The 27,768-nt window shown below is 39.1% G+C and overlaps 2 protein-coding genes across 7 annotated transcripts in view; one reads left to right on the forward strand and one right to left on the reverse strand.

Moving 5' to 3' along the window:
* The window catches only part of sardh (sarcosine dehydrogenase), a 47,867-nt gene extending 39,763 nt beyond the window's left edge, over positions 1-8,104 (forward strand). For all 6 annotated transcript variants that reach the window (XM_044173279.1, XM_044173276.1, XM_044173280.1 and 3 more), the window contains 4 exons: positions 1,670-1,832; positions 1,979-2,147; positions 3,190-3,325; positions 5,509-8,104. In XM_044173279.1, coding sequence (XP_044029214.1) covers positions 1,670-1,832; positions 1,979-2,147; positions 3,190-3,325; positions 5,509-5,637 — 597 coding nt within the window. In that variant the 3' untranslated portion in view covers positions 5,638-8,104. The remainder of the gene's footprint in view (positions 1-1,669; positions 1,833-1,978; positions 2,148-3,189; positions 3,326-5,508) is intronic.
* Positions 8,105-8,452: 348 nt separating this feature from the next.
* dbh (dopamine beta-hydroxylase (dopamine beta-monooxygenase)) lies at positions 8,453-25,595 on the reverse strand. The gene is made up of 12 exons (XM_044173282.1): positions 24,233-25,595; positions 18,829-18,975; positions 17,738-17,995; positions 17,100-17,276; positions 14,172-14,274; positions 13,151-13,317; positions 12,886-13,029; positions 11,194-11,232; positions 10,706-10,765; positions 10,320-10,447; positions 9,821-9,980; positions 8,453-8,799 (listed from the first exon to the last, which is right to left on the reverse strand). The coding sequence occupies exons 1-12, from the start codon at positions 24,599-24,601 to the stop codon at positions 8,686-8,688; spliced, it is 1,866 nt and encodes a 621-aa protein (XP_044029217.1). The 5' UTR covers positions 24,602-25,595; the 3' UTR covers positions 8,453-8,685.
* Between the last annotated feature and the right edge of the window lie 2,173 nt (positions 25,596-27,768).

Genomic DNA, 27,768 nt, shown 5'->3' on the forward strand with positions numbered 1-27,768 from the left:
GCTGGTTGCTGGCCTTGTCTGGGTGACATTTTAATGGCTACACTGCTGCGAGAACAGAGCTCGCTCTCTCTCTCTGCCCTCTGCTGCCCTCATAGCTCATTAGACACTCTCTGTCTCTCTCTCTCTCTCTCTTCCCAACTCGCTAGTTAAAGCGAGTGTGCTGGCATGCGTGTTAGGTCATTTGAATTCATGTTTATATGCATTTGTGTACATGTGTCTGTGCTATGTGTGTCTGTGTTTGATGTGTGCCTGGTAAGTGTATGATTGACAGTGTGCATGAGGCATGCATGTGTTTCTGTGTGTTTTAAGTTTGTCGCCTGTTCATCTGGTGGAGTGTGTGTGTTGTGAATAAGCACAGGCCTACATGTACTGTCCTCCCCAGAGTTTCATGGTGTACATATGGGGCCCAGGGTGATCCCTGGCTGGCCAGATGGTCTGGCTGTCACAGCACCCACTGGGGACAATGTTGGAGAGAGTTTTCTCTCCTCATTTTTCACTCCCCTCCACATTTTCTCACTTGCTTACTTTTCTTTTCATTCACATATATTTTTTTGCATCCTAATCATTCTGGTATTAGTCAACCTGGGTGTTATTCTCATATTATTTCTATCGTGACTATTATATCCTGACAGATACAGGAAAAATCATCTCAGTCATCTCAAAGTTTTATGAAATTAAAGTAGTCCTCTGGAAATGCCTGTACATTTTGTTGCAAACTGCATAGCATGACGGATCCACTTCTTCTGTCTGCCATATTAATGTGTGCACACCAGTTTCTTTACATTAGAGTGAGTCTGTAGCATACTTTTGATTTAACTTGTGTGCATCATAGAGATGAAGGGGAAAATGCAGGAAGACAGTTTGTGTCTACAAGTTTCCAAATTGCAAAAATAAAATGACAAGATACACACTGTGCACTTTTCATGGATTGCCACTATAAGATAAACAGATTCTAGTTGTGTTCCACAGCTGCTGAGCATTTCACTACAGCATCTACAATGATTTCCAGGGGACTATGTTCTGTTTTCTTGCAATTGGAAATACACATTTTTGAGATAATATCTGTTAAATTGAGTTGTTTTGGAAAGCTGTGGGAGGCTCACACTCTTGCTGCATTTTCCAAAATCTCTACAATGGAGGTGTTGCGTAAAATGACCAGTACTCATAATGGAAGAAATTATGAGAATAACACCCAGGTTGAGAAATACTTGGCCTTTTCCGTTTGATTCGTAGCGTCTCCTTTCCTATCTTCAGTGCTTCAATTTTCTTGTCCGTCATTCTTGTACATGTCATCTCTTTCCGCCTCTCAGACCCTGTCTCTACCTACTTCTCTGTACTGTTTCTCTATTCTGTTTCCTCTGTCACCTCACTCCCTCCCTACTCTCCTTCTGTCACTTCCACCTCTTAACCCCCAGAAGTGTTTCTTAATGTCTCTCAGGACTTAAAGAATTTTGGACACAACATTCTTTTGTAAAGGGAGATTACAGTTTCCCTCTTTCCTTCTTTGTGCACTTTATCTTATCCTTGCATCTATCTATTCTATTCTAATTCTGTTCTGCTGGTTTCTGTGTTTGTGTGTGTGAGTGAGCACAAGCAGAGGCATGGCAGCATGGTCCTCTGCATGCCTCTCCATCTCTCTAAGCCTCCTCTCTACACCTCTCTCGTCCAGGTGCGAGCTATGCGTCTGTCATTTGTCGGAGAGCTCGGCTGGGAGCTGCACATTCCCAAAGACTCTTGCCTTCCAGTCTACCATGCTGTCATGGCTGCTGGTGCAAAGCACGGCATCATCAACTCAGGCTACAGGGCCATCGACTCACTCAGCATAGAGAAAGGTAACTTTTAATAAGACATCATAAATAACTAACCGTAACTTTGCATTGAGCTGTAGCTTTATAAAGAATACTGCACAAACTACCTGTTGCTACGTCACCTTTCTTTTAGCTAATATCTTTATTCATTCTTTCCCTCTCTTTGTCAGGGTACAGACATTGGCACGCTGACCTTCGCCCAGATGACACACCCTTGGAGGCGGGGCTAGCCTTCACCTGCAAACTCAAGAGTTCGATCCCGTTCCAGGGCCGTGATAGGCTGGAGAAACAGAAGGAGGATGGGCTGAGGAGGCGCATCGTCTGCTTCACCATTGATGAGTCAGTAAAGCCTGAGATTACATGCTAGTCAGAAAAAATTGGAAGCATGAAATGGACAAATTGTCTTTATGACAACATTGTGGGAAATTTTAGAAGACACAAAAAACTAATTTTTCTAAAATAAGGCTTCATGTAGTGAAGCCACTTTGACTTCTTCCACAAATAGATTCCCAACCATAACCTAAAATAATTTAGAGAATCTTACTCAGAGAACCAAAACCTTAATACTAACGCATTTACTAAATGTGCAGTGAGTAAATGCAATACTGATTAAAAGAGACCACATGTATAGTTTGGATGCCTGAGCCCTGAGCTTCATATATACTGTGCAGCCGTTTAATGGAATATTACAACATTTCTTTTAAGATATTTTACATGCTAGATTTCTTAAGCAAATACAGGCCCAAACTGAAACTTTGGAAACATTTCTGACTTTTTCTCTTAGATTTTTGTTTGAAAACACATAAACATTCAAAATATTTGACTTAATTTAGATTCTGAAATGTAATAACACCAACTCATGGTTTGGTTATTACTAATGTTTAATCTTCAGCTGGAGGATTACATCCTGAAATGAGATGAGGAAATTCTACAAACCTTACATGTATCTTATCAGTTCGATACACTGAAAAATGCATGATGGTCAAACTAAAAGTAAATGTTTTTCTCTGCTCCTGATCCTGTATACATTTTGGAGATGCAAGCACACAACAATTTGCTATCATGAAAACATTGCTTTTTATATGTGAAAGAGACATTATCAAAGTTGTGTTTGGGCCTGGCAGCCATGATTAGTGTGAATGTGTGTAGTTGTGTATGTGTTTGTATATACAAGGGAATCTTGTGTGTGCAGGAGGACGTGTGCTGTGTTGTAGTGTAAGTCTACGTGTTACTGTGCACATGAACAGATATAAGCAAATATGCTCTGGGTTTTAAAGAAAAAAAGTTCAACTTGAACTAAATACCTTTTTTTGTGAGCACGTGAAAGAAACAGGTCATGTGTGGTGTTTGTTTGAATATAGTTTCTCCCCCCCTCTACCAGGAAAGTACCCATGTTTGGTCTGGAGGCCATTTTCCGTAACGGCGTTCCCGTTGGTCACCTACGGCGTTCTGACTATGGCTTCTTTATCGACAAAACTATCGGTTATGGATACATCCGCAACCCTGATGGAGGAGTGGTAAAGACCTTAAACACACAACACTTACACATATACCTACACACTGTGTCCATATCATTACCCTCTTTAATTGTTCTTTGTTTAAAACTTTTGTTTTGTTCTCTGTGCTGTCATTATTTTGTCTCATATTTTGCCTAATTTTTCTTAAATCAAGAAAATGTTTTGCCAGAGTGGTGAGATAATTCCACCTGTCACGTGTGCATCAAATGTGCATCAATATCTTGACAACAAGAAACAAGCACAAGCATTAAGAAAACATCTTGATCTACAAAATTCTTGAAACAATTTTCAAGCAGGTGAGATGATCACATGAGTGGTAATTGAATTTTCTTTCTACAAATTTGAGCACTCAATAATTCAATCAAATTTGCTCGGGCACACCAGATATAATTTTCCTAATGCTTGGAATGAGTACATACACCTAACCAGAAAAACAAAGTACTCTATTTGTGTGGTTGTGTTTTTCATACAAGCATATGAGGAGTCTCCTTGTATTAGGTTCTTCAGGTATTATCACCTGTCTGTCAGGTACCACCACTCACTTTACACTGAATAATAAGTTTTATTGGCCAGTATACAGTTTTTTGTGTGTTTCTCTCCTGATAATAATACAGGCACACACAGAATAACAGATGGAACATCAAACAGGAGGATGGAAGCAGCAAGAGAGATATAAAAAGTTATTGGTTGAAGTGGAATGCTCAAAGGCAAAGACAATTTTTTTAGGTTCTGAAAAATAGAACAATCCTTCTGTGATTTGTCTGTGAGTATTTTGATATGCATCTATGAGTGTGTGCTCAATAGACACACATGCTGTGTGCGTGCGTGCGTGGTAGCATGTCTGCCTTTGTGTTTGTACGTGCTCATTTGTTTAATATCCATCCCTGAGTCGTGACCAGCGAAACAAAGCGGATTGACCGTTGGCTTTGTCGAGCACTTCAGTTTGGAAATGCACTCACATAAATGCAGATACATGTGCACAAAGACACACACACACATTCACACAGGTCTATGGGATCTAGTCTCCTGTCACTCAGTATTACAGATCACATCCCCTACAATCACATCACTGGTTTCAGCAGTGTGTGTGTAAGTAGTGTCTTCTCCCCTAAGCAGACCTGCGTGTAAAGAGCCATACAAGTGTTTTCACTCCTCTGTATGCTTGATCTCTCTCTGTTTCCATTTCACTGCTCTGTGGTATAGTGGTAACTAAGGAAGTAGGGACACCATAAAATGTATCCCCCAATTTCATTAGCTTTCAGACCTACAGAGTACTGTACATGCATCAGTGGTGTTTGACAACTAAGTGTAGTGAGTGTTTCCTGAAAAATAAGTAATAGGTAATACTGTTAAGCTTGTATGTACTACACCACCAAATAATGATGGGCAAGATAGTAAATGAATAAATTCATTCAAGTCGCAGTTATAGCGTCTTAAATTTATGTATTGTGACATATTTCCGAGTGAAGTGGAATATGTGAGTAGGGTATAATTTCAAGAGGAATTTTACATCAGGTTCCTCATATTTGATTGGATCGCTCAAAAGTGGGCGTGGCGTACTGTTTGCCTCCACCCACATCTCCCTCGCCTTTGTTGCTAGACATCCAAACACATACCTCCTTTTATGATATTGCTCTGCTTGCTATAACCGCTCCCTCTAAAGCCTTCAACATGGAAGTAGTAGTATGTGGTGATGAGAGAGAGGTGTGTGTGTGTGTGCTGTGCTGTGCGTGTGTGTGTGTGAATATGAAAGAGGGAAAGAGTGACAGATCAGTGGGAGAACTGTGGGGAGGGAAAAGGGAGTCAGTCAGTGAAAATTAGCTTTCTGGGTTACGAGGGAACTGACATTGACTCATGAGTGAATGAATTACTTTCAGCGTTTTATAACTCCTGCACCGTTCTCTTCTGTCAGATATGAATGCCATGAAATTGTCCGTTCTGGAGTGCTGTGCCAGTTGGGAACAGTATTTTTTTTTTTTTTTTTTTTTTTTTACAGATTGTGGATTAATTGGTCATCTCATTTTCACTCTCTTTTAATCTCCATGGTCCTCTTCATCTCCCAAAATTTTAATTCCCACCTCTCTCTCCTTTTCTTGCTTATCTCCCTCTGTCTTTTTTTAAATCAATTTTTTTTGGTTTTCTTGTCTCTCATTTCCCCCCCCATCTCTCCCTGTCTTCATCAGGTGAGTGCCGATTTCATAAAGACCGGCGAGTTTACCATGGAGAGGATGGGAGTGACGTACAAGGCCAAGGCCCACCTCAGATCTCCATTTGACCCTGAGAATAAACGCATCAAGGGCATCTATGCTTGAGAAGGACCACACATGTAAAAGACTGGTTGGAGAATGAGGCTGAGAGAGGTGCAACTGTTTTTTTTTACATGTAGGTGCAACTGTTTTAGTCTTTTACGAGGCATCTCAAATGTTGATAATTTTATTCATATTATATCTGATTTGGTGGAAATGGAGGGGATATAACGACAAATTTAGATGGTCGAACATCTGTATCACGATATCAAAGAGGTGCCGATTTCAGTCTGACATGAATTTTTTGTTGTTAAGGATGCTTCAACTCAGCTCCACATTGTTATACCCTCTCTGGGTTTGAGAGAAACAGTGTTCCCTTGTGAATGTTCTCATGTGAGTCGTATTACTATGAAGACAAATTCAGTCTTATTATCTCCAGTAATAAAATATTTTTTTTACCAGTACACCTGGGTTAACTTAAAAAGACCCATTCATGATCCTGGATTGATCATAAGGACTCAAATAACAGCACATGATCAATTTTTAGCCAGTTTTAGAAATAGAAACTAAACTGAACAATCTCTGTTCTCCATGTCATTGGAGTTTTCAAGCGGTATGGTTGCATATATGATACCTTAACACTAGATAACTCTGGAAGCCCTAATCTTAATTACCATGATCATAGGTGTGATGGTAATGTTATATATGAAGCACATACAGCTGTTTCCCTTGTAACCAAAGTACAAGTTACAAATGCTTGTGTGTCTAAAGTAAATGCCATAAATTAACAGTTAGTGGCCGGGTCCTTTTGTGTACTTAAGCAGAAGAGAAAACTACTGTAGACCTTTTTTAGAAATAGGCTGGTAATAGAGTCAAGCCATTAATTATAATTTTGTCTATAAAGTGCTCTGCATCATATAATGTAGTGCTGTAATATTTAATTTCTAATTCATCCCATGAGGCCATAGAGTACCGTATTAGGGAATAAAAGTATTGTTAAACTATACACTAGCCCTTCAGGCAGTTTGACTCAGATTACAGTGACTGATGTTTGTGCTGATAACAATGATTAAAAACAGAGTTTTACTTGCTTGTATGGTATCTAAATCATAGGCCTGAGTGTTTATCAGAGTTGCAGGGAAAGGGAGAAAAAAACACCTCAAGGCACAGTGTACCAGCCGGGGACAAAACACTGCTGGAGAAAAATGACAGAAAAGGACGAGAGTTATCAGAAAGCAGCTGTTACAGATAGAAACCCCTTTGTTTTCTGATCCATCCCGCCGTTGCTTTGCTCTGCGGTGATAAACTGCTGTTTGCAAACTCCATTCTCTCTACATTGTGATTTAATAAGGCTATCTACCAATTCAGGCTTTCTTAAGAGCTCTCATTTTGTCTTATTTTGCTGTTAAATCAAACAACATTTTGTGCATCTGCTTCATGGCAAGGCCCTCCCAGCAGTTCAGGGGGCATAATCACTTCTCTCTGTTTTCCTGTAGTACTTTTACTGTGAATCATCTGCAGGAGGCATTGAGCAACACCACATTAAAAAACGTCTTGGTCTCATTAATTAATACTTTTAATTCAAAATATGAACTTAGTAGAGCTGAGTAGTGAGTATGGCTGGACTGTATTGTAGGACTTGTGTGATTAAATTGTAAATTATCCTGAATCAACTACCCGAGTCCTTACAGGTTATTCGACAATTTACTGAAAATGTGTGGTGCCTTTACATGTATAAAACTGTGACTTCAACAGTAAGAAGAGAAATCACTAGTTTAGCAAGTGATTCATGTCTTTTATGCAGGTGCAGGTATGAGTAATTAAAGATGTTTTGTTAATTCTTTGTGTTAACATGAGTGTCTGCAAGCTAACTACAAAATGTAGTTTGTTTTAACACTTACTATTAATTATATTTTCTATCTGTGTTTACATCCATTTACACTAACACAGTTTTGGCCAAACAAAAACCAAAGTTCATCACACGCGCTTTGTGAACAGCAGCCCAAAAAGTGTGTCGAAGTAGAGGAAGCCTTTTTATGTATAGCTACTATTTACCTCTCAGGTGTGTGTTGCTGCACATTCTGCACAAGATGTTTACTAATGTGGAATGATTCATTGATTCTGCCCAGAAGGCAATTAATCATTGAAATGGTTGTTCTCAGTAGAAGCTTAGGTTAATAACAAGATTTATATGGGAACACTATCACTACTGGTCCTCTACCACAATATGTCCACAGGTATTTTCTAAACCAGCTTATAGTTTATATTTTTCTTTCTTCCAATAGTGTGATGTGATTATTGCAAAAGTCTTATTGATAGAAAGCTGGTGAAGTTATTTCTTAAATGCAAAAAGTATACATTTTTCAATGCTGAACATTTAAATATGGTTCTTAAAATTGTTTATTCTTGTTGTTACTGTCTTAAGAGAATTTGTTGACCAGTTTAAAGAGCAAAAATGACCAGTGGAAGGATATGACTAATTTTTTTCTGTCCAAAACTATTTGTGTATTAATAAATTCCTTTTTAACTGCCAGCATTTTTGTGACATTTATTATTTAACACACAAAAATAGAGTGAACATTACAGTGGTGAACTATAAAAGTGATGGATGAAAATTAAAGTAATTTTAAATTGTTTCTTTTCTTTTTTCTTTTTTTTTTGGACTGTGATTACCGCTCAAGTCAGTCATTATGGAACAGTTACAGACTGAAATGATTCACCAAATAGCATAAAAATCATATTAACGTTTAAAGTAACAGCTTTGCTTCACTTTAGTCCCCAGCACCAATTTGTTAGTCGTGCTTATTTTTGTTTGTTACATGCCTATCCCAATTCTTAGTGTCAGAAATAATGCCCTTGTCCAGTGCTTTGAAACATGACATATGAAAAGGATTTTTTATTAATTGGTGTTTACTAATAATAACACAGGTAGTGGATGTTTATATAAGCATATAATTACAGCAGGTGTCATAAAACCCACTAGAAGACGACATCTATCCCCCAAACACAGAGATATAACCAGGTCAAGTTCTGCAAAATCGCAGGAGCATGTTTAACCTTCCCCAGGATGGGTGCCCTCTCCCTGGGCTGAAGCGTATCGTGATGCCCCCTCGCTCAAATTGGAGGTGTAAGGGGACGGCTGGTGGGAAGTACCCCTCCCTCACAGGGGTAGCGAGGTTTTTCAAGGATGGAGGTAACCACCGGTACAGGCTGTTTGTCCCACTCTCCCTAGAGAAACAGATATATGATGTTGGTGGGTTGTTTGGCAAAACGGGTAGTATCCTTGATATTTAGACAGCAGGTTTTATTAGGTAATTACACAGTTGGCACTGAACAATGTATCAAATGTGGTGCATCTTCAAAAAATACACTCGAGTCACTACATGCCAGTCACTTGTCTGCAATAGGAGAGTCTGAGGCTGTGTCTTTCAATAGTTTTTGCCTCTTACCATTTTTGTTAATAAAACTCCGACTGACAACAGTTGGTGCATTGCTCATTATTCCTTGCAAAGTTTTCTAGTGCCAAACAACATCTGCTGCCCTTTATATGGAGTATCGACACTACAAGACAAACACTGTGAGCGGAATTAGTTTGAGATTATTTCACACCTGACGGCTTCACCCAAAATATCTTAAAAAGCAATTGTAGCCAAAGTCTTTAACTGCTTAAAGTGGCACCATTAATGGAATGCATGCCAGTTTATCAAAAAGACCATCCATAGTGGTGGAATGAAATAAATGTCAATGAATAGTCTTGACAGCATCTTTATATATGTATGAAGACATCTAGCAGTATGCTTCCTGTCATGACCCTTATCCTGATGTTTTAAATTACGTGTTGGTTGCCAAACCTGTATCAGCTTACTTTGTTATCTAGCACTCCTCTTAGTTGTGCTCTCGATGTCTTCTCACACACAAAAAATTTAATCGGTCTGATGTAGGTGTATTTGTCCTGGTTTGCACTTGCACAACTGATGTTACACATCAAGGAGAAAGCTTTTTCTGACAAACAATACTGATCAAGGCCTCTACACAGTTTTGAACTGTAATTGATTTATTCGCTCTGATCCAAACATCTTGTATCTGTGTGTGTGTCTGTGTTTATATTACAAGTTAACAAGCTGTCCATTTAGCTGGTCTGCCTATGCCATCCAACTGATGACTGCCTTTGAACTAGTTTAACTGGTGACTTGGCAGTCGATTGCAGTGTGTGTGTAAATGTCTGGTGTGTGTTCGATTGGGGACTTACAGGAAAGAGGCGTGCAGTCGACTGGTTGCAGTGCATGGAGATGGGCGCTGTATTGTATAGGGAGTCCAGCACTTCTCCGGTGAATTTGTCCCACTGTAGCTGAGAATACTGCTCCGTCACACTAACCTCACCACACACACACTGGTCATTTCCGTGGAACCTGGAGGGAGGAGGGGGAGAGGTTGAAGGAAAGTCGATAAAAGAGGGAGGCAGAGTGAGATTGAGAAGGAGGAAGAGATTGAAAAAAAGAAGCAGTTAGAATTGCCGTTAGGAGAACACAGTTTCACTTTAAAGGACAAATCATCTGGTTTTCGAGATTAAAAGAAGTAATCACTCTGGTTCCCGGGAGCGAAGGAGGGGGGAAGGGATGAATGCTGAAACCAAAAATTGCTTAGTCACAAGGGAGATGGAGAGGAAGATGCGAAATGAAAGAGAATGAAGGACAAGGGGAACAAGCAAGTGATTTTAGAGGGAGAGAGATGGTTTGTGCATGTGTTACCTGTTAATGAAGTTAAAGTATTTCTGCAGGTATCCTGGGTCAACATGGCTCTTGCAGAGCTCCAGCTGAGTTCGAGGGTAGTAGTGAATGTAGTTAACACACATTTCCTCCATGATGCCAAAACCTCCCTGAGGAGACAAAGAGATTTGGATTTAGATGGGGAGGAAGGCGTGGATATATGGTACAAAGAGCAGATGTAGGTATTAGGAGGGAGAGATGGAAGGATTATGAGGATGAAGGAAATATGGTGAGTTTGAAGGAGAAAGATGGAGGGGAGGAGAGAGATTAGAGAAGGCAGTGCTCGAGGTTACTCTTTTGTTGACAGTGCTCAAGGTGAACTTTTACAATATAAAAATAGTCCTGTATATTTATAGTGTGCTGCTCACCACTGTAGGCTTGCTCCTGTCTTCTGTGTTATAAGTACACTTTGTTATGAGGACGTCGCCCTGCAGGATCAAGCACAAACACACCAGCACTTCACCTAATTCAAAAAGTTTAACAAAAGACCACTGAAGATAATTTAAGGTTACTTAGAGAAAATGTGTTATTTAAGAGCCAGTTGTTTGTTTAACAGAATTCTACTTTGAGCTCAGCTGCTGTGGTTTTGTCTGTCTCCCAAGAACTTCCTATCGCAGCGCTGATTTTACAGCCTGTTCTATTTACCCTCCATTTAAGCGTCTTATACAGCAGTGAGGTATTTTAATTCAACACTTTAAATGCAAAGAATGCAAAAAATACATCTGGGGCTCTACCATTCAGAAGTAGTTGGCTGAGCTTGCAGAGTAGTAAAATTCCCATTCTTGTCTGAATGTAAAATCTGCACAGTGGAAAACTGTCTTTGGTTATTTCAAATGCAGGCATAGTTACTACTTACGGGTAAAACATTCACCATTTTCCTCAGAACTCGGATCGTCTATAAGAAAGAAGATTAAAAAAACAAATACAGTACATTAAAGGGAAAATTCACCCAGCACCCATTTTTAGGATTCCTAAAAAAATGTTTTTCTATCCGTATATCTGGACATGAAAACACTAAACCTAGAAATATAGCTGTAACACAAACACTGACAGTGATCTAAGGGATTGAACAGAACAGTGCTTTGTTTAAGTTTTCCAAAAGTCTAAATAGAATTCCTTGTTACCACTGGACATATTTTTACAATGCATTTCCCTCACCCTGTACAGTAGATTTATTTCAAACACAGCAAGATAAAACACTGGTTGCTCTTGATGCTTTCCTTGGAGGCAGTTTTCATACTTATTAGTTGTGTGTGTGTGTGTGAAAAGGTCTATTAGCTTTGCTGAGAATGGCTTGTTTTCATATGCCTAATGAGGCTGCAGGGTTTGAAACAACACTGCCACACAGGTACTCTCAGATTAGTCTGACATCAACAGCAGCTGGAGATTTTTATCAGGCAGTCTAGCAGATGACCTTCTCTGCTCTGTGTAGGTGTGTGTGTGTGTGTGTGTGTGTCTGCCTCAGGATATTGTGCATAAAAAAAACAACAGATGTCGTCTGCTGACTCTCAACAATGTTTATGTTGTTGTTTGACAGTTTTGATGTTGAGTTTTTTTTTAATCTGTTGTTTTGTAGATGGAGATTATAGTGTGCTAAACTTCACGAGGCCTAAATTCATGTCATGACTGACATAATCATGTCTGCTTATCACAGAAGCGTTGTAACTTTCTGTAGAAGACCGACAGGTCAGCAAATTGCACAAGAGCTCAGATAAAAGTTCAGGTAATCAGTGACTGGCCAGTTTTGTATTGTAAGTGTTCAGTCAAAAGTAGTACAAGTACATATTATGTATGCTGTGTACTTTTATTATCAACAAAAAAAGGTCATATGCAAGTGTTAAGGTGATGTTTCTTTTTCTTTCTTATTAAAGCACAAATTGATGTGACTAACAAGTATTGTCCGTGTAGCCAAAGCCTGAGATGCTGATTCCTCTGTGCCATAGATCTCAATTGTTGTCCAAAAACTATTAAAAACAACATCAATGAGACAGGTGGTTGCACTGGGTGACATGATCCTTCATTACAATAAACATGGGCACTGTCATTGTTTTTGAGATACTCACTAGAGCACCGCGTGTGTGTTAATCCACCGCTGAAAATAGTCTCCAACAAATTTACTATTTACACCTGTTTGAGTAATGTTTGCTAAAAACTACAGTGCCCTGCTGTTTTTAGGGAATTACTTCGCCTTTCTTTTAAAGAATGAAATTATACATTTATAGTTTGTATATAAGATTTATGTTCTCAGTATCAACCAATGGGATTGGGGTTGACACAGTGTTGGTTTTGGTCTTTTTATGGGACTTGGTGACGATAGGAGAAATACAGTATAATGCTTTAATATTTTAGCTTCTTGTGACTTGTGTAGCACCACTTCTTTGGCCTACAACTTCTATATCATTCTGTACCATTATTTTCACTTAAACTAGGCACTGTTTTCAGAGTCAAGAAACTTCTTGATTCTGAAAGTAAAACTCACTTTTATCCCATCCAATATAAGATACAATGCACAATGCGCTGAGTTCCTCTGGGTCCTGCTGTTGCTCACCTGGTAGTGTGTGCTGAAGTGCTGGTCCTCCTGTACCACCTCCAGCTCTTTGCCTCCCCTCACCAAAACTGTCCTCACCCCGCGCCCCGCCAGGTGGGTGTGCAGCTGGGATGCAAATATATAGATTCCTCCTGGAGGCAAGGCCTAGTTAGACAAACAGACCGAGAAACAGACTCTTTTAGGGTCAAGCTCCAACAAAAGATTTTTGTGCTTTAGGGAACAAAACTTGAAGAAAAATGTTTTAATATATTTTTTGGATACATACAGTCTGGGTACACTTAGAGGTGCAATATCCATTTAGGTAGAAGGTGTGTTGTTTGGGTGGGACAGCCATGACAGGAGTATAAACGAGGCCCAGCTCCATGATCCCTGCATCGTACCGCCTCAGACTAGGGGTGTAATGCAACCGTATCCCTGATGAGTCACGATGGCCTGCATGAGAATTATCATGGAATATTAAAATATGTCACATGCAGTCAGTTTACTAGTAGATCATATTAAAATACTGGATTATTTTGCACTAAACCAGGCTATTTAAGATTTGTGAGTGGTAAATATAATACAATATAATACAATAGAAAGTCAGCAGAGAAATTAGAGAGAGGCACAAAAGAATTTAGCAGGTGTAATGAGTGTGTAATGTGTGCTCTCCATCTGGGCCTGCTAAACACACACGCTGCTACATTTTGATTCACCTGGAGTTTATCTTGCGTAGGCCAGAAAATAATTGTTAAAAAAAATTGCTCGTGAAAAAAAATGACTGCAGTCAATATTCCTAAGGTGTTAAGAGCTGTTCTGGTGATATTTCTGAGATAGGTTTAAACATTCAAATCAAGAAGGTTCCCTGGTGACCTAGGGGGTTTATCTGCAACATCTCCAGTTCAACTCTGGCTATTCCTATTGTCTCTCTATTGTCAATCCTCTCATAAAGGCATAAAATGCTCCATACATACTTAAACTAAAAAATGCAATTAAGATCACTGAGCACAGCAGTGTTGCTTTTATTCTGGCTTGATTATTAGCATTGTTTGCACTATCTCTGTTGAACTGGAAAGATTGAAGGAAGCGATAAGGTGATGCACACAATCGTAAGAGAAAAACAACTCTTCAAAAGGTATATCTGGAAAATTTTAAATGTATCGCTTCTGTAGAAGAAAAGCCCGGCTCTCATCTGGAGAGATGTGGAGAATCCTGTTGCTTGTGTGTGTTTTAAGAGAAAGAAAAAGACAGAGGGCATGTGTAACAGTATATGCTCGGGTTCAAGTGTGTATGTGTACTGTGTGTACCAGATATAAGGAGAGGGTTGTGGTAATGGACCTCCAGACGAAGGAACCTTGAGGAACCTGGTCCACCCATAGGCAATCCTGCATCAGGAGGATAGTAAAAAGCCTGCAAGCAAACACACACACACATTACTCATTATGCACAGATGCTTTGAAGTCGTAGCAAAGACTCCTCTTCTCATATTGTACAGAGTTGTGAAGTAAAAATATGTGTAAAAGTCAAAATACAGTTGTATTTTATTCCTGTTTTTTTAACAAATACTGTAAATTTTACATCTTCACAATAACTTGGTGGTTTGTTGTTATATTCTATTCTGGCATTGTATTAGATATAAAAGTACTACATTTCAGAGTGAGGAAGATTTCTCTAAAAAAAAGCCACTTGTGGAGGTTGACAGGTGTTTTAGTGAAAGGAACCAAACTATAATCACACACTGCAACTTTTCAGAAAAACACTTTTTTTAGCCTCCTTGCTCATTACGTTCAAGGCAGACATTGTTACCCAGATGTGTAAACGTGTACCAATTAAGTGTTGAAAGACATGCATTTGGCCTCTCTAGAGTCTTGACAGGTGTTTGTCAAACTTCCAGATGAGAAAGGTTTATTTCACCCACAGTACTATAGGATGTCTTAAAATCCACCTAAAACGAGTCCTCCATCCTCTTTAAGATGTGATCCCCTGTCAAAGTGGTATATCTAAGGAATCACAATTACATTGTTACATCTTCTTGCCCATACTGCAGAGATAATAGCCTCTCTAGCTCTACTAGTGTGGTTCTCTACCATTTTTTATGATGGCCTCTAAAAATAAAGGCGTGCCTACTCACAAATTCCCAACCACCCACAGAATTCAAAATTGTATCATCAACAGATTGTAGGACTGAAAAGGTGTTTTTAAGCTGATTATAAAACAGAAAACTGAGCATTAACACATTGATTAAATCATTTCAGTCTTTGCACTGGTTATGTTCCTTGTTGAGAACCTTCAAATGTCTTTGAATCCTTTTGGGGCTCTATGAGCTGGCTCAAAAAATGTTTATTGATTATTTCTACACGGAGAAAGGTTGTATTCTCATATGAATGCACCCTCAGGGATGCTGGTATATTTTCTTTTTCTTCCTCTTTCACTTCTTGGATTCTGAACTGTTCTGCATATCGTAGCAAGAATTGATCTTTGAGTCACTGCTGACGCAATGGGCGTCAAACCTCCACGCTATCATCACGGAATCTGGATTTAATCTTGATTCATCATCAGTGTCCTCATCTATTTCACAGGGAGGTCCACCTTAAGCCACTTCTGCTGATACATACAGTTTGTAATGGAGGAAAGTATTGTTATATTTAATCATGTCGTAACAGTAAAATCCTTAGAGGCTTGCTTTCTCCGCTACACACACACACACTCACACACAAATGCACCTCTTTTTCTCTGGTGCTGTCCTCTCTCTTCGCGTTCTGACAGTGTCATACATTATTGTTTCTCTACTCTTCCAAATTTCCCCCACTCTATTTTCATCTTTCTCTCTTGTTTTGTGCTTTTGCAAGGCCACGTTTCCCTTCTGATGCGGTGCCGGGGAGAATGAAACAACACTATTAAGAGGTGATGAAAGAGGCCTGAATATTTCCCACCTAATCTTGTCTTCACAGCTCACAGCTCACAGAAGGCATCCTGCTTGTTTTTGTTTGGCTGGCAGATAATCCAATCAGAGAGGGGCCAGGCTGGCTGTGATACAGTGGGGAACAGAGCAGAGAAATATGGTGACAGGCTCACCATTCCCTGTCCTCTCTGCTTTATGTGACTAGCAGGCTGCTTGCTTGCTTGGTCAGCCGGCTGGTGGGTAGCCATAGTACATAAGTGGGGTGATTTAATGCCTGATAAATGACTGACTAGCTGGCTGAAGAAACAGGTGCTTTTCTCCTTTCAGGTGCTCTGTTTAAAAAAAGAACTGCAATTAGTTTGTTCTGGAAGTCTGGAAAAAAAAATTAACTCCAGTGGTGGCTGTGGTTTCCATTAGCTGAAAATGAAATTAAACTAATGGACTGATCAGTCAGGGTTTTTTCTGCTGTTTCTTTTTTTTTTTTACCACCAGAGTGGCACCTTTTAGCTGACTGACTAGTTGGCCACCTGTTTTCAAAGCACATGTAGTTATTTTATCCATTGTTAATACAAAATATGAAGTAGTTCAACTTTAAATATATATTACTGAGTCTAAAGAATAAGGAAACCAGCCTGTAAAATATTATATGTATACCATATGTATGTGCTAGTTGACAGATTAATCGGTTGAATGAGAATATCAGCCATGATGAAACCTTTTCTGCCTCATACGGTGCCTCTTTCTAAGATACCAATGTACATAAATATGTGGTTCATTCGTGTTTGTGTCGAGTGTCCATGTAAGAAAGTAATTGCATGTGAGTGTGCTTCCCACATACAGACTGTCTCCGAGCTCTTAATAGTGAACTTGTGCTGCGTATGGGATCATCTTTTCAAGGTTTTCTTCTCAGTCTTAGGCTTGGATATTACTCGCGTAGGAGTTTTTGTTTATCTCTTATAATAGGTACGAGGACTGGACCAAAATCAAGCTTTATTCCAACTCTTTTTCAATTAGACAGTTGTGTATTAAAAACATGCCAATGTATATGTTTATTCTGCTTCATCTGATGGTGTTTGTGTGGGTGCTCTTCTATTGTGCTAGTCAGTTTGAATCTTAAATCTTTTGCAAAATGATGGCATTCTGGTTGATTGTTACATCTTCAGGGGCAGTTTTAGGGTTAGGACTTATTTGCTTCATAAGTTATATTCAGGTAAGTGTTGCGGAAATGTTTGCAGAACTGTTTTGTTTTATCGAACAGGAAGTTAATATAGCCAGTAGAAGGTCCTCGGAAGGATAGAAGAGGGTGTGTGTGGGTGTCTGTTTCCCATCATACCTCAGCACCCATAGCCCATGCAGCTAGCACATGGCGGCAGTAGTTGAGCTTGCCCGGTTTCATCTTGTCATCACAGGAGCCGCTGTATTCTGGAACATCGCGGATATCTGGTGAACATTCAAACACTTCCATGTGATGCACGATGGCCTCGTTACCTGGAGTTATCACTGACTCATACTGGCAGGAACAGAGAGAGGTGAAAAAAGAAAGAAGTGAAAAGGAGAGGGTCATGTTGTTTTATGTGTTTTTTCTGCTTAAAGCTGTGGCAGCATTGCTATCTCAGACAGGTATGTCAATAAAAACATTGCTGAAATTAATTATATGCAACATACTGTGCAATAGGTTCCATATATTATTCTACTGTACGCTTTTGTACTGAATCTGCTCACATTTATTCACATCTATTTATAGATCTGTAAATATGGATGTGAGGTGATGTGGTTGTTGTGTTGATCCATTTTCTTAGATTTATGTTTCTTCTCTCTAACCATGACAATGCAGCTCTTGTTGTATTAGGCCAAGCTGGTAAACAAGGAACAATAATAGCTGTTTGTGCACCATCTCTATCTAAAACACCCACTCGACAGTGTCTAAATAAACTCTATGTTAAGTGTTTCCATTTTGAGAGGCATTTATACCATAACAATGTGGTTCTTGGGCATGTTTTCAGGCAGCTTCTGTATGAAGCACCAGTAGGTGGTCTCTTGATTTGGTATGATGACATTCGGCGCCACGACATCCAGCGTTTGCACATCTGGAGGCAGGGTGGGTGACGGCGTGTCGGGGCGCAACATCAGCACTCTCTGTACTCCTGTGTGGATCTGGGACAGGTTCAGCTGCTCGAGCGAGTCAAGTGGTTGATCCAAGAATCCATAGATGATGTGCACAGTTCCCTCCTGACCAATTAAAAAAATCAGAAAAGAAAGCATGTTTGATGGCTACGAAGCAGCACATGAACAGCAAAGATGTGTATTTCGAATGAATAGTCTCTCATGATTATTATTTGGCTGAAATGCCTACTAAGGCAAACACAGAGAACTTTTCATTATGTTGTCATAGTGATGAGCATTGGTTTTGTGTCTGCAAGTTAGAGGTCTGATGTGGTACCATGGCAACCATAATCATTATAATGAATGCTTCAGTGGAAATTGTTCTGATCCTTCCAACTTTCTGAGTATTTTATGTACACACCTGAAACCATGACCTCTCCATGATAATCAATCTCATTGCTTTTTTTAAAAAATATGCACTAAAGACAGCAATGAAAATATCACAAAAAAACGCAGACACACACCTTCCCACACACACGGGCACAGTGCAAATGCACAGTGTCGTTCTTTAAGTTACACACATGCGTGCACTCAAACACCTTTCCCGCCTCCCTCCCATGTTATCTATGTGTTCTTGCCACCTGTTAACTGTCAAGTTCAGTCAGTTCAGGATTGACAGACGTTATTTTCGCTTGAGGCCATATGTGACCTATAAAGCAACACGTGTGCTTGCCCTTTACATGTGCACTTACATGTGCACTCATTTCTGCAAACTGAAGATTCTCATTGCACTCCACTCCATTGCATTCCACCTTTGCTGTTAACAAGTCCAAAAAGCAATTTATATTCACAATCCCAGTCTGAAACAAAAAGCCCACATTCTGCTCCCCGGACATGTTCACACACACACACACACACACACACACACACACACACTGTGTAACAAAGACTTTACACACCTCTATGAGGTAGTCTCTTGGATCACAGGTGCTGAACGGTCTTTTGAAGAGCAGGTAGAATCCGTCAGGTTTCTGTTTGGCTTCAATCAACTCGTAGTCTTGTTGGCTGTCCAATGAAACGTGACCCTCGCTGTCACTCCACGCATCCTGAAGGAGAAGACACACACAGCACCTTTAACAAGTCAAACCTATGAATATAATAAACTCCAAGTAGACACAACAAAACATTTAAGAGCACATTGTTTTATTCATCAGATATAGTCAGGATTTGGTGGGGCAAGATTAGACTATGGAGAACACTTTCTTAACTGCGGATTTGAGTAACAATTGAGGGAAACAGTTCATTTCCATTTTAAAAGAGGTATGGAGGGTGTAGTTTTGCCAAGTGAAACTCATTATTCAACCATTACTGAATAAATTCCAGGGGAACTTTGTGTCCGTGCAAACTAGATTGGAAAGTAAAGACTAAACAAAGTGCAGCTACAAATTCTTCAAATTATGCTCTAAAAAAAACTAACCCATACTTGAATTTTGCAGAAAAAATGTTTGAAGGGGAAAGTTTACTGAGACACAAAAGAAAGCTTTGTGCTGAAATGTCACTTAAATGTCATCACCTAGAGGAAAAATAATGTTGCTATTGTATGCTAATTTTAAAATGAACAAAACAAGCCTACACAGTTTTAGTGGATTGTTTAACAGTAGATTTATGATAAAATGAATAGAAAGAATACAGTGAAACTGTTTGGGCAGTTCATGTTGTGAAACCTTCCCAACCGAATGTACTTCGGAGATTCGGAGATTCAGAGAGATTGCACTTCTCTGCCAGGAGGCCTTGCAACAGCTCCGTCTATCCACTTCTGTTGTGTTTCTCACATTCATATCTGTCCAGAATAGCACCTAAGTTCTCTCTCTTTATTTCTGTCTCCTTCTCTGTCCCTCTTATATAACTGTTCTACAAACTGCTATGATTCTGTAGCCAACAATTTTGAAAATACATACGATATATATAAATCTAAAAAAATGTGGGCAGTATACAGTATGTGTTATGTGTGTTACATGTCTGTGTACAGAATACACTAGCTATGACCTCTGCTGAGAGACAGTCATATCTTATATCTAAGCTAAGTTCTAAGTCTTAAAATTGTTAAGATTATGTATGACGTTTTGGTAATATTTATGTCTAGGTTAGGGTTAGACAGAGCTACAGTTAGGTCAGCTTTTGGTGTAGTTAAGAATCTCTGATGGACTTAATGGTCTGCTTAAAATATAAGTTGGGATCCTTAAGAAAAAATAAGTTGGGTTAAAGGATAGGTTTACATTTTTCAAGTCTGTCTTATAACACCACTCACATGCCCATATGTACACTTAAACAGTTTTTGGGTACCCTAACCATTCCTCCAGGCTATACTGGTCTTGAAGAGATCCTTTCCCAATGTGATTCCAATGGCTGGCCCCATTTACACCTGGCATTAACACGTGAGCCGTATCCGGATACATTATCTAGATAACGACAACCAATCCACGGGGCCTTTGCATTTACACCTGGTATTAATAAGTGAGGCAAGACTTGCTAGATACTGCTACTACTAGTAACTTTTGCCAGGCAGATTGAGCAAGCAGGAAGAGGCAGAGTTAGATGTCTTTTCAACTTGCTGGGTGAATTTTTTTTCATAAGAATGTGGTCACACTGTATGGATTGTATTTATGCCTGGCTGAGATCCAATCACAGTGCGAGCCTGACCATTTCGCCAATCTGATCTCATTCCAATCACAATGAGTTCTGCGAGCATTTACACCTTGCATTAACATGTGTTTTTCCTTATCCAGATGGGATATCCAGATACAGAGCTCAAGTTAAGTATAGTATGTTATTTCCCTGGACACTGTTTCCTTGCTGAGCTACAAGTCACACCTATCCAAAGAAAAGAAAGAGAAAAGAAAAAAAAGGTCTGTCTGAATATCTCTGGTATGTGGGGACAAAATCTTAAATTTTAAGTCTCCATGGGCTGATTTGAATACATTGATTTAAAAAAGGATTTTAAGAGTCCCTGAACTGGAGCATATCTATATATGTGTCTATATATATGTGTGTGTGTGTGTGTGTGTGTGTGTGTGTGTGTGTGTGTGTGTAAGAGAGGGAGAGAGGACTGTAACTCAGCAGTGACCTTTCTTCTGCTGGTAGATTTGTCCTCTTGAGAGAAGAGAGACAGATGGTACAAGGGGAGGAAGGCAGTCGGAAGCAGAAAAGAGATCAATTTAACAGGAAAATACTTTACAACGATGTGAGTGTTACATTATGATGGTTTGATTTTAAACTGCATGGATATGTCACACTGAAATTCGGGTAACTTAAAGGGAAACTAGGCTGAGTTTAGAAATGAATTCGGGGGTCAAAACTATTAATGTAAATGTATGACATGCTTTGTTGAGCAAGCAGGAAGAGTTATGAAGAGTTTTTGCTTGTAAAATACTTAACTAACTACATTTAATTAATTACATTACATTTAATTACATAAAAGTTCATTATAAAGCACCAAAATGCACAAAACTAAAACCAAACCATATATCCAAATCCAAAAGTATCCCTTGATTATCATTATGTAAGGTGTCTGCCTCAAAGTTGGTTCACTGTCTTACTGGTCTAATTTAAGTGGTCCTCTAATTTGTAGATCGCTATTCTAGTAATAGCAACATATGTATACAGAAATAAATGTGCTGTCATAACGGCACATTTATGCTTATGGACTTATGGGACACGACGAAACTCTGAAGTGCACCATCCAATAGCTTTCATGTTTGTGGTCTCTGGAGTCCTGCGAGCTCCCTCTGGCCTCAGATCGAATCACAGTCGAGATTCCCAGCAGAGATTTCTTTTTTGTCTTTTATCTCTGCTGAATAAGTCAATACAACTTTACAAACCACCCATTCTCTGTTTTAAAAGCGACACCTGTTTTTTTTTTAATAATGACATTTTATTATTTTTTCACATTAATAATGACATTATCATTTTTGTTACAGGCCTGCAAAGATGTCATTCTCAAAAACAAGTAATAGCAAAAACAACTTTTAGATTTGGATGCTGTGGTTGAACATTTAAACAAGTGGCAATAGTTGGTTAAAAAAAGTATAAAAGTAAGAGTTTTTAGCAGAATAAATGTGCAACAGTAGGCCCCAACACTGGGACAACAAAATGTCGCCCCTTTGTAACTTTTTAACTCATTAACAATTTTTGTTTTGTTTTACATTACACAATATTCTCAGTTCATATTACAGTTAATATAAAATGAGATTTATTTAGTAGATTAACGTCATTTACTGATGTTTACAGTGATCAAGGAAAAAAATTGATAATAATATATAATGTTCATTGAAATTAATATTATATATTGAATAGTTTAAAATGTCCTTATTTCTAGGCATTGATGAGAGGGACTACAAAACTACTGTCATGCAGTAAATCTTTTTATTTTTGCCTATTCTAAAAATTGTGTATTTTAATATTTCTACATACTGGGGTCCCTAAACAGTATTTGAATTGGATAAATTGGGCATGACTGGAAAGCTGAGACTCTTGTGGATTCAATGAGCTCAATTGAATTCATGTGTGATGCTGTTCCCCATAGTAGCCATTTCATTGTAGTGAGACCATTTTTTGAAACGTGACCTCACTGTATAAAATTACCTCTTGTGACCTCTAGGATAATCACAGCCTCTTGAAACTTTACAGCCACAAACTAAAGACTCAGGCCTCCCTAGGTATATTGACAATAAGAAAGATGCAATTCTTACAGAAATCTCCAAATGTCAAAAGTTTTAGAGACCATATCACATAATGATTTTTTTTATGGTGTTCCTCAAGGTCTTGGTGTTTTAATGTGGTATTTTTGAGGGATTTCTGAACATTTTTATGAATTTTCAATTGGTCAAAAATGGTTCAATTCTGCACCAAATCTGTGTAACAAATTGTACCAACCCAAAACTTGCTGCAACACCATCATAATGTTCTAAGCCTTTATACACTCCAAACTTTCATAATTTGAATAGGCGGCCTAACCAAAATACAGTGTTTATTACAGATTTATGACTAGAAAAGAGCTACATCTCATGTTAATCTTCAGATTCCAAGCTTTCAGATGATGTATACCATTTCTATGTGGCGTGTACTGTTGACCTACTATCTCCCCCTAAAGATCCTCTGGAACAAGTTGGACTTAAGAAACTTTACTTAACTTACATTAACATTGACATTAACTCTGCTGTTCTTCCTGCACTGAAACAGGCAGGCCATTGTGCTGAAACCACATAACATATGCAAACAGATGAACTCCTTATTTGCTTATGGCTTTCACCATAGATATACAAATTGTAAATATTTTAACAAAACAGGTTTACTAGTTCTGTAAAAACAGGTTCCTCAAGGTTCAGTTCAATTCAGTTCAATTTTATTTATATAGCACCAATTCATAACAGAAGTTATCTCATTGCACTTTTCCTATAGAGCAGGTCTAGACTGTACTCTTTATAATATTATTTACAGAGACCCAACAAATCCCCCAAGGTCCCAGCGTATGTCATCTATTAAACAACCAATAAGATGTTAGTAGATACCGTCTCAGTTCTTATGTTAATAGTGTGACACAGATAAAGTAGATAGAAAAGGTTTTTCCCATGAAGAAGAATCAGAATTTATACTGGATCATTTTTACTGCAATTAGTATTTACCCTGCTTACTGTTTCTCATTAATATTTCCACATAAACCCTAAAAAAATGGACAAAATGCAAATGAAAAGGAACGTAAACAGAATTTTTATAGCAAGATAAATTGTTTTTCAAAAACTTTTACCTGGAAATTTCAGGAAACAAAATCTTAGTTGGATTTGTTAAAAAGGCTTGGGTGTGGCAAAATGAAAAAGAGGGATTTTCCACATCTTAATCAGCATATTGGATTCAATTTTGATATGATAATATCTGCTAATGATTCCCTGATGAACATCAGCCATTAGTGCAGTTTGAGTGATTTCCAATTAGCAGGGGCCGATAACATCCTTTGTGAATATGTGATCATAAAGCAAGCCGTGCGCCGGCTCCTCATGGGAAAACACCAATCTCGTGCCCTAGGCACCACAGACAGATAAGGAACACTAAGAAAGAGGGAAACCTCCACTCCTTAAGGACTTTCATGTAATCCCTGTGCATTTATGGATTTGACAAGTAAAGATAGACAGAACATTTGGAAGAGAGAGTGAGAAAGTAAAATTATTTGATTTCACACCTTCTGTTTGGAAACCTGCTTGAGGCGAGCCTTGTGTCAGTCTGACTTTTTATAAATGTAACTCCCCAAATTCTTTTAAGTTCAATAATTTGAAAGATTATACAGATAACACACATCACAGGACTGCTTACCCCAAAGTAGCTATTAGTTCCAGAGTCCCACAGCACCACCAGGTCAGCGTTGGTCAGCTCCCCGCGGTCAGACATCCCCAGGACCATGCCGTGTCTGAGCTCCGCGACCTTCAGCTCCATGTAAACCTCCTGGTCAGCGTAGCTGATGTTCCAGGCCAGCTGGAGGTCCCCACGTGGGTCAAGGGGCATGCGGAATGGCATGGGGAGAGGTGGGAGAGGGCTGGAGAGGTTTGATTTAAGGCTGGACACTTCGATAGCATTGGTGGGCGCCTGATACGAAGCCACCAAGATGACCATTAGAGCAGCCAGGGCAGTGAAGTACATGATGGTGACGTCCTGAAGGCGAAGGTTCTTACTGAAGATCTTCATAGCCCCAATTATGGCAGACAAATTGTCATTTACAAAATTACTTTTTTTTTTCGTTTCACCTCTGTTTTTTCTTTCAGTCTTCCTCCGTCTCTTCAGCTAGAGCTGATTTGGAGTTCAATCCAGAAAGTTGTGAGGAAAGTTTTTCTCCAGCGTCGTCGTAACAATGCTGCAGTTCTGTATAAGCATTCACTCTCCTAACTCAAACACTCACTGTTTTGTTTTCCTCGTCAGCTCTGCTCTCCTTTATGGCCACAGTAGACTCAATTTCACCCTCGCAGTGCCCAGGTGTGGTTGTTTATTCTTTTCTTCCCATGTTTTCTTTCCTCTTAGGCCCTTATTTTGTGAAAAGTTTGACTTTTGAGTATCACTAACTTTCCAGTCTTTAGGTTTCTCTGTTTCCAAGCCCTTGTGGGTATTGTCTCTTTCCTCTGAGCAACTGGTCTGTCTCATCCCCCTCCCTGCTTTTTAAGAGACTCCTCCCTTGTGAGTTGTCTGTTTTTATCCAGTCTAATAGTATTACATTTGTTGAGGAAAATTGGATTGTATCCTTTAAGCCCTGGGGTCAACCATGATTCTGTACATCTGCCAGCCCCTAATTGATCCAAATTCAACCATTATCAACTACAATCTGCTTAGACTAAATAAACTTTATTGTGTGCTCCATCTCTGTCTTTTTTTTTTTTTTTGCTTTGGTGAGCATGTATCATACATTTTCTTGTACATTTCCTGACAAAAAGTATTCCACACACTATACCTCTCACCTGGCTTGTTGGGTATTTGATTCAAAGTGGATTTAGGGGGCAGCAAGCACTTGTGGATAAACATGTAAACAAGGCATTAATGCATTAGGCCTTTTCCTCAAGCCACCGCCTAAGGCTGCAGAAGACCTAATCAAACTGTCAATTATGGGTTTCCAAAGCAAGAGGGACACATTCAGGTTGGTTTCAAAGGTTAGTAAAGCCCCTGTAGAAAGGTGTGTGTGCTTGTTTCCATCTGTGTGTTTGTATTTGGTAAGAAGCAGGTGAGATACAGTGGACAAATGGATTTTAATGGATTTAAAGAGAAGAAAAAAAATTACACACAAGGAGCTTGACATTACACAAAATCAGGAATCACAGCAAAACAACACAGAGTCGAAGAAAGAACTGAAGAAAATCTAAATGAAGTAAAATAAAGTTTAAAAGGCACAAACACAGGTACAAAGTTTTATAAAAACACAAAAAATGCATTTTAAAAGGGCTTAGAGAATAAAAACAAATATTACATGAGTTTACGTGCAGTTAATTCTATGTATAGCACCACCACTTGGGTTGCAAACACTATGAAGTGTGACACAGACAGAGTTGAGAATTCTCCATTTACATTTTATCTGATAAAAATATAGTTTATTTGTATACTGTAGCACTTCTCAAAACCAATGTCACATAGTGCCTTACATAAAGCAGACAATAAATACAGAAATAAATTCAACAAAGTGGAATAAAAACATCATAACATAAAAAAGCTAAATTACTGTATATGTATAATGTATAGGGGTGGCCAACAATGTGCTACGGTGATCCAACACCCTGCAGGTTTGAACGGTCTTTTTCACAGAAGACATTTTGACATGTCACAGTAGGAAAAGCACAGGCATAAAAAATAAATAAAAAGCTGAAATCCATTTAGCTTCTTCAGTTTCAGGGTCCTGGTATTGTGCATGCTGCCTCACTGTCACACTGTCATGGCTTACTGGGACACTTGAATAGAACAGAGCCATCGTTAATTAGTAACACATGTGCTTTTCCTTCTATATGACAAGTCAAACTGCCTGCTGTGAAAAAAGTGATTTCACTGATATGTTCGTTCCCTCTCCCTTAAAGAGTGCTAATCAGTCTGTAGAGTATTTGGTTGAAATGAAAACCTGCAGACTGTTGGCCATGATACATAGGTGGCCCCCCCTCGGTAAAGAAAGTAGCAAGACATCAAGCATAAACATGTAAAGAAGGTGCAACAAAGCACACTTCTGACCAGACCCAACCACAAGTGAAACCGACTTGAAACTTTCAAACCAGAGAGGGCATTAAAACAACGCTTTTCCGCTTGGTAGTAATACTCTTTAAAGCTGTTGTATGCAATTCTAATCCAATACACGTATATTTGTCAAATTCAGCGAATATCTCCTCACAGTCGCTAGCTGTCCGTTCTGTGTGTGCGCTAAAAAAAAAAAGAATTGGTGTTTGTAAACAGCCCTGGCTCTGTAAATGGGAAACAAACAAAGTGGCTTAGGCCGGGCCACACAACACCATTCCAGTTATGATTTGTGTGTCAGGTAATGTTAAATAACCCGTGGACATTCAGTTTACTTTCTAGTTTGTCAAGCTGTGCTGCTGTTGTGATGTTTTCTATAGTAGCAGGAGAGTTATGAGTATTGCTGTCTGGGGTTGCTTTGTTGGTTTGCTGGCTCGTCCTCTCTGGCTTTTAACGTTGCTGCAGCAACTGTAGCGACAGTTTGCTCACCCACAACCTAGCTAACGTTAGTTACATTACTAGCTGTGTCGTTGTTCGCTCTATATCTTGGTATTTGTCATGGTATTGGATTTCTCCAGAATCGCATATCCCACCTTTAATAAAGTAATATGGATAGGGATAAGTACAGGATGGATGGATGGATGAGTGGACAATTTACAGGAAATGCAACCTCATTTGTGCGGTAGTTCGGCACATCTCTTTTCATGTTCTGGTCTAAAGGGATCATTCAATACATTCCAAGTTCCAGTGAATTCCAGAGAAAGATTATCATCAAATGTGCTGTAGGGTGAATGCCAGTTCTGCGTGTGTTGGATTAAATTCTGTACGTGACGTCAAACCACTGAAAAAGGTCTGGTTCTGAGCACAAAACAGAGAGAGCAGAACAGAAAGGCGCAGGTTGGTATCGTGTTGATGTAATAAAGACTGTTAGTCCCTGAGGCAAAAGCAGAGATGAGTGTGTCCTTCTAATGTCCCTGGCCGTCACATGAAGCTCAGTATTCTTCTCTTTCTCTATGTGTCTTTTTTTGTTTCTTTTCACCTTTTACACCATCACACATCTACCTCTTTACCCGTCTGTCTTGCTGCTCTCTATTACTGCTGATCACCCTCTCCCACTCTCTTCCCGCCCTCTCATTTCTCTTACATGCACACTTATC

This window comes from Siniperca chuatsi, linkage group LG18, assembly GCF_020085105.1.
Source record: "Siniperca chuatsi isolate FFG_IHB_CAS linkage group LG18, ASM2008510v1, whole genome shotgun sequence".
Taxonomy (NCBI): domain Eukaryota; kingdom Metazoa; phylum Chordata; class Actinopteri; order Centrarchiformes; family Sinipercidae; genus Siniperca; species Siniperca chuatsi.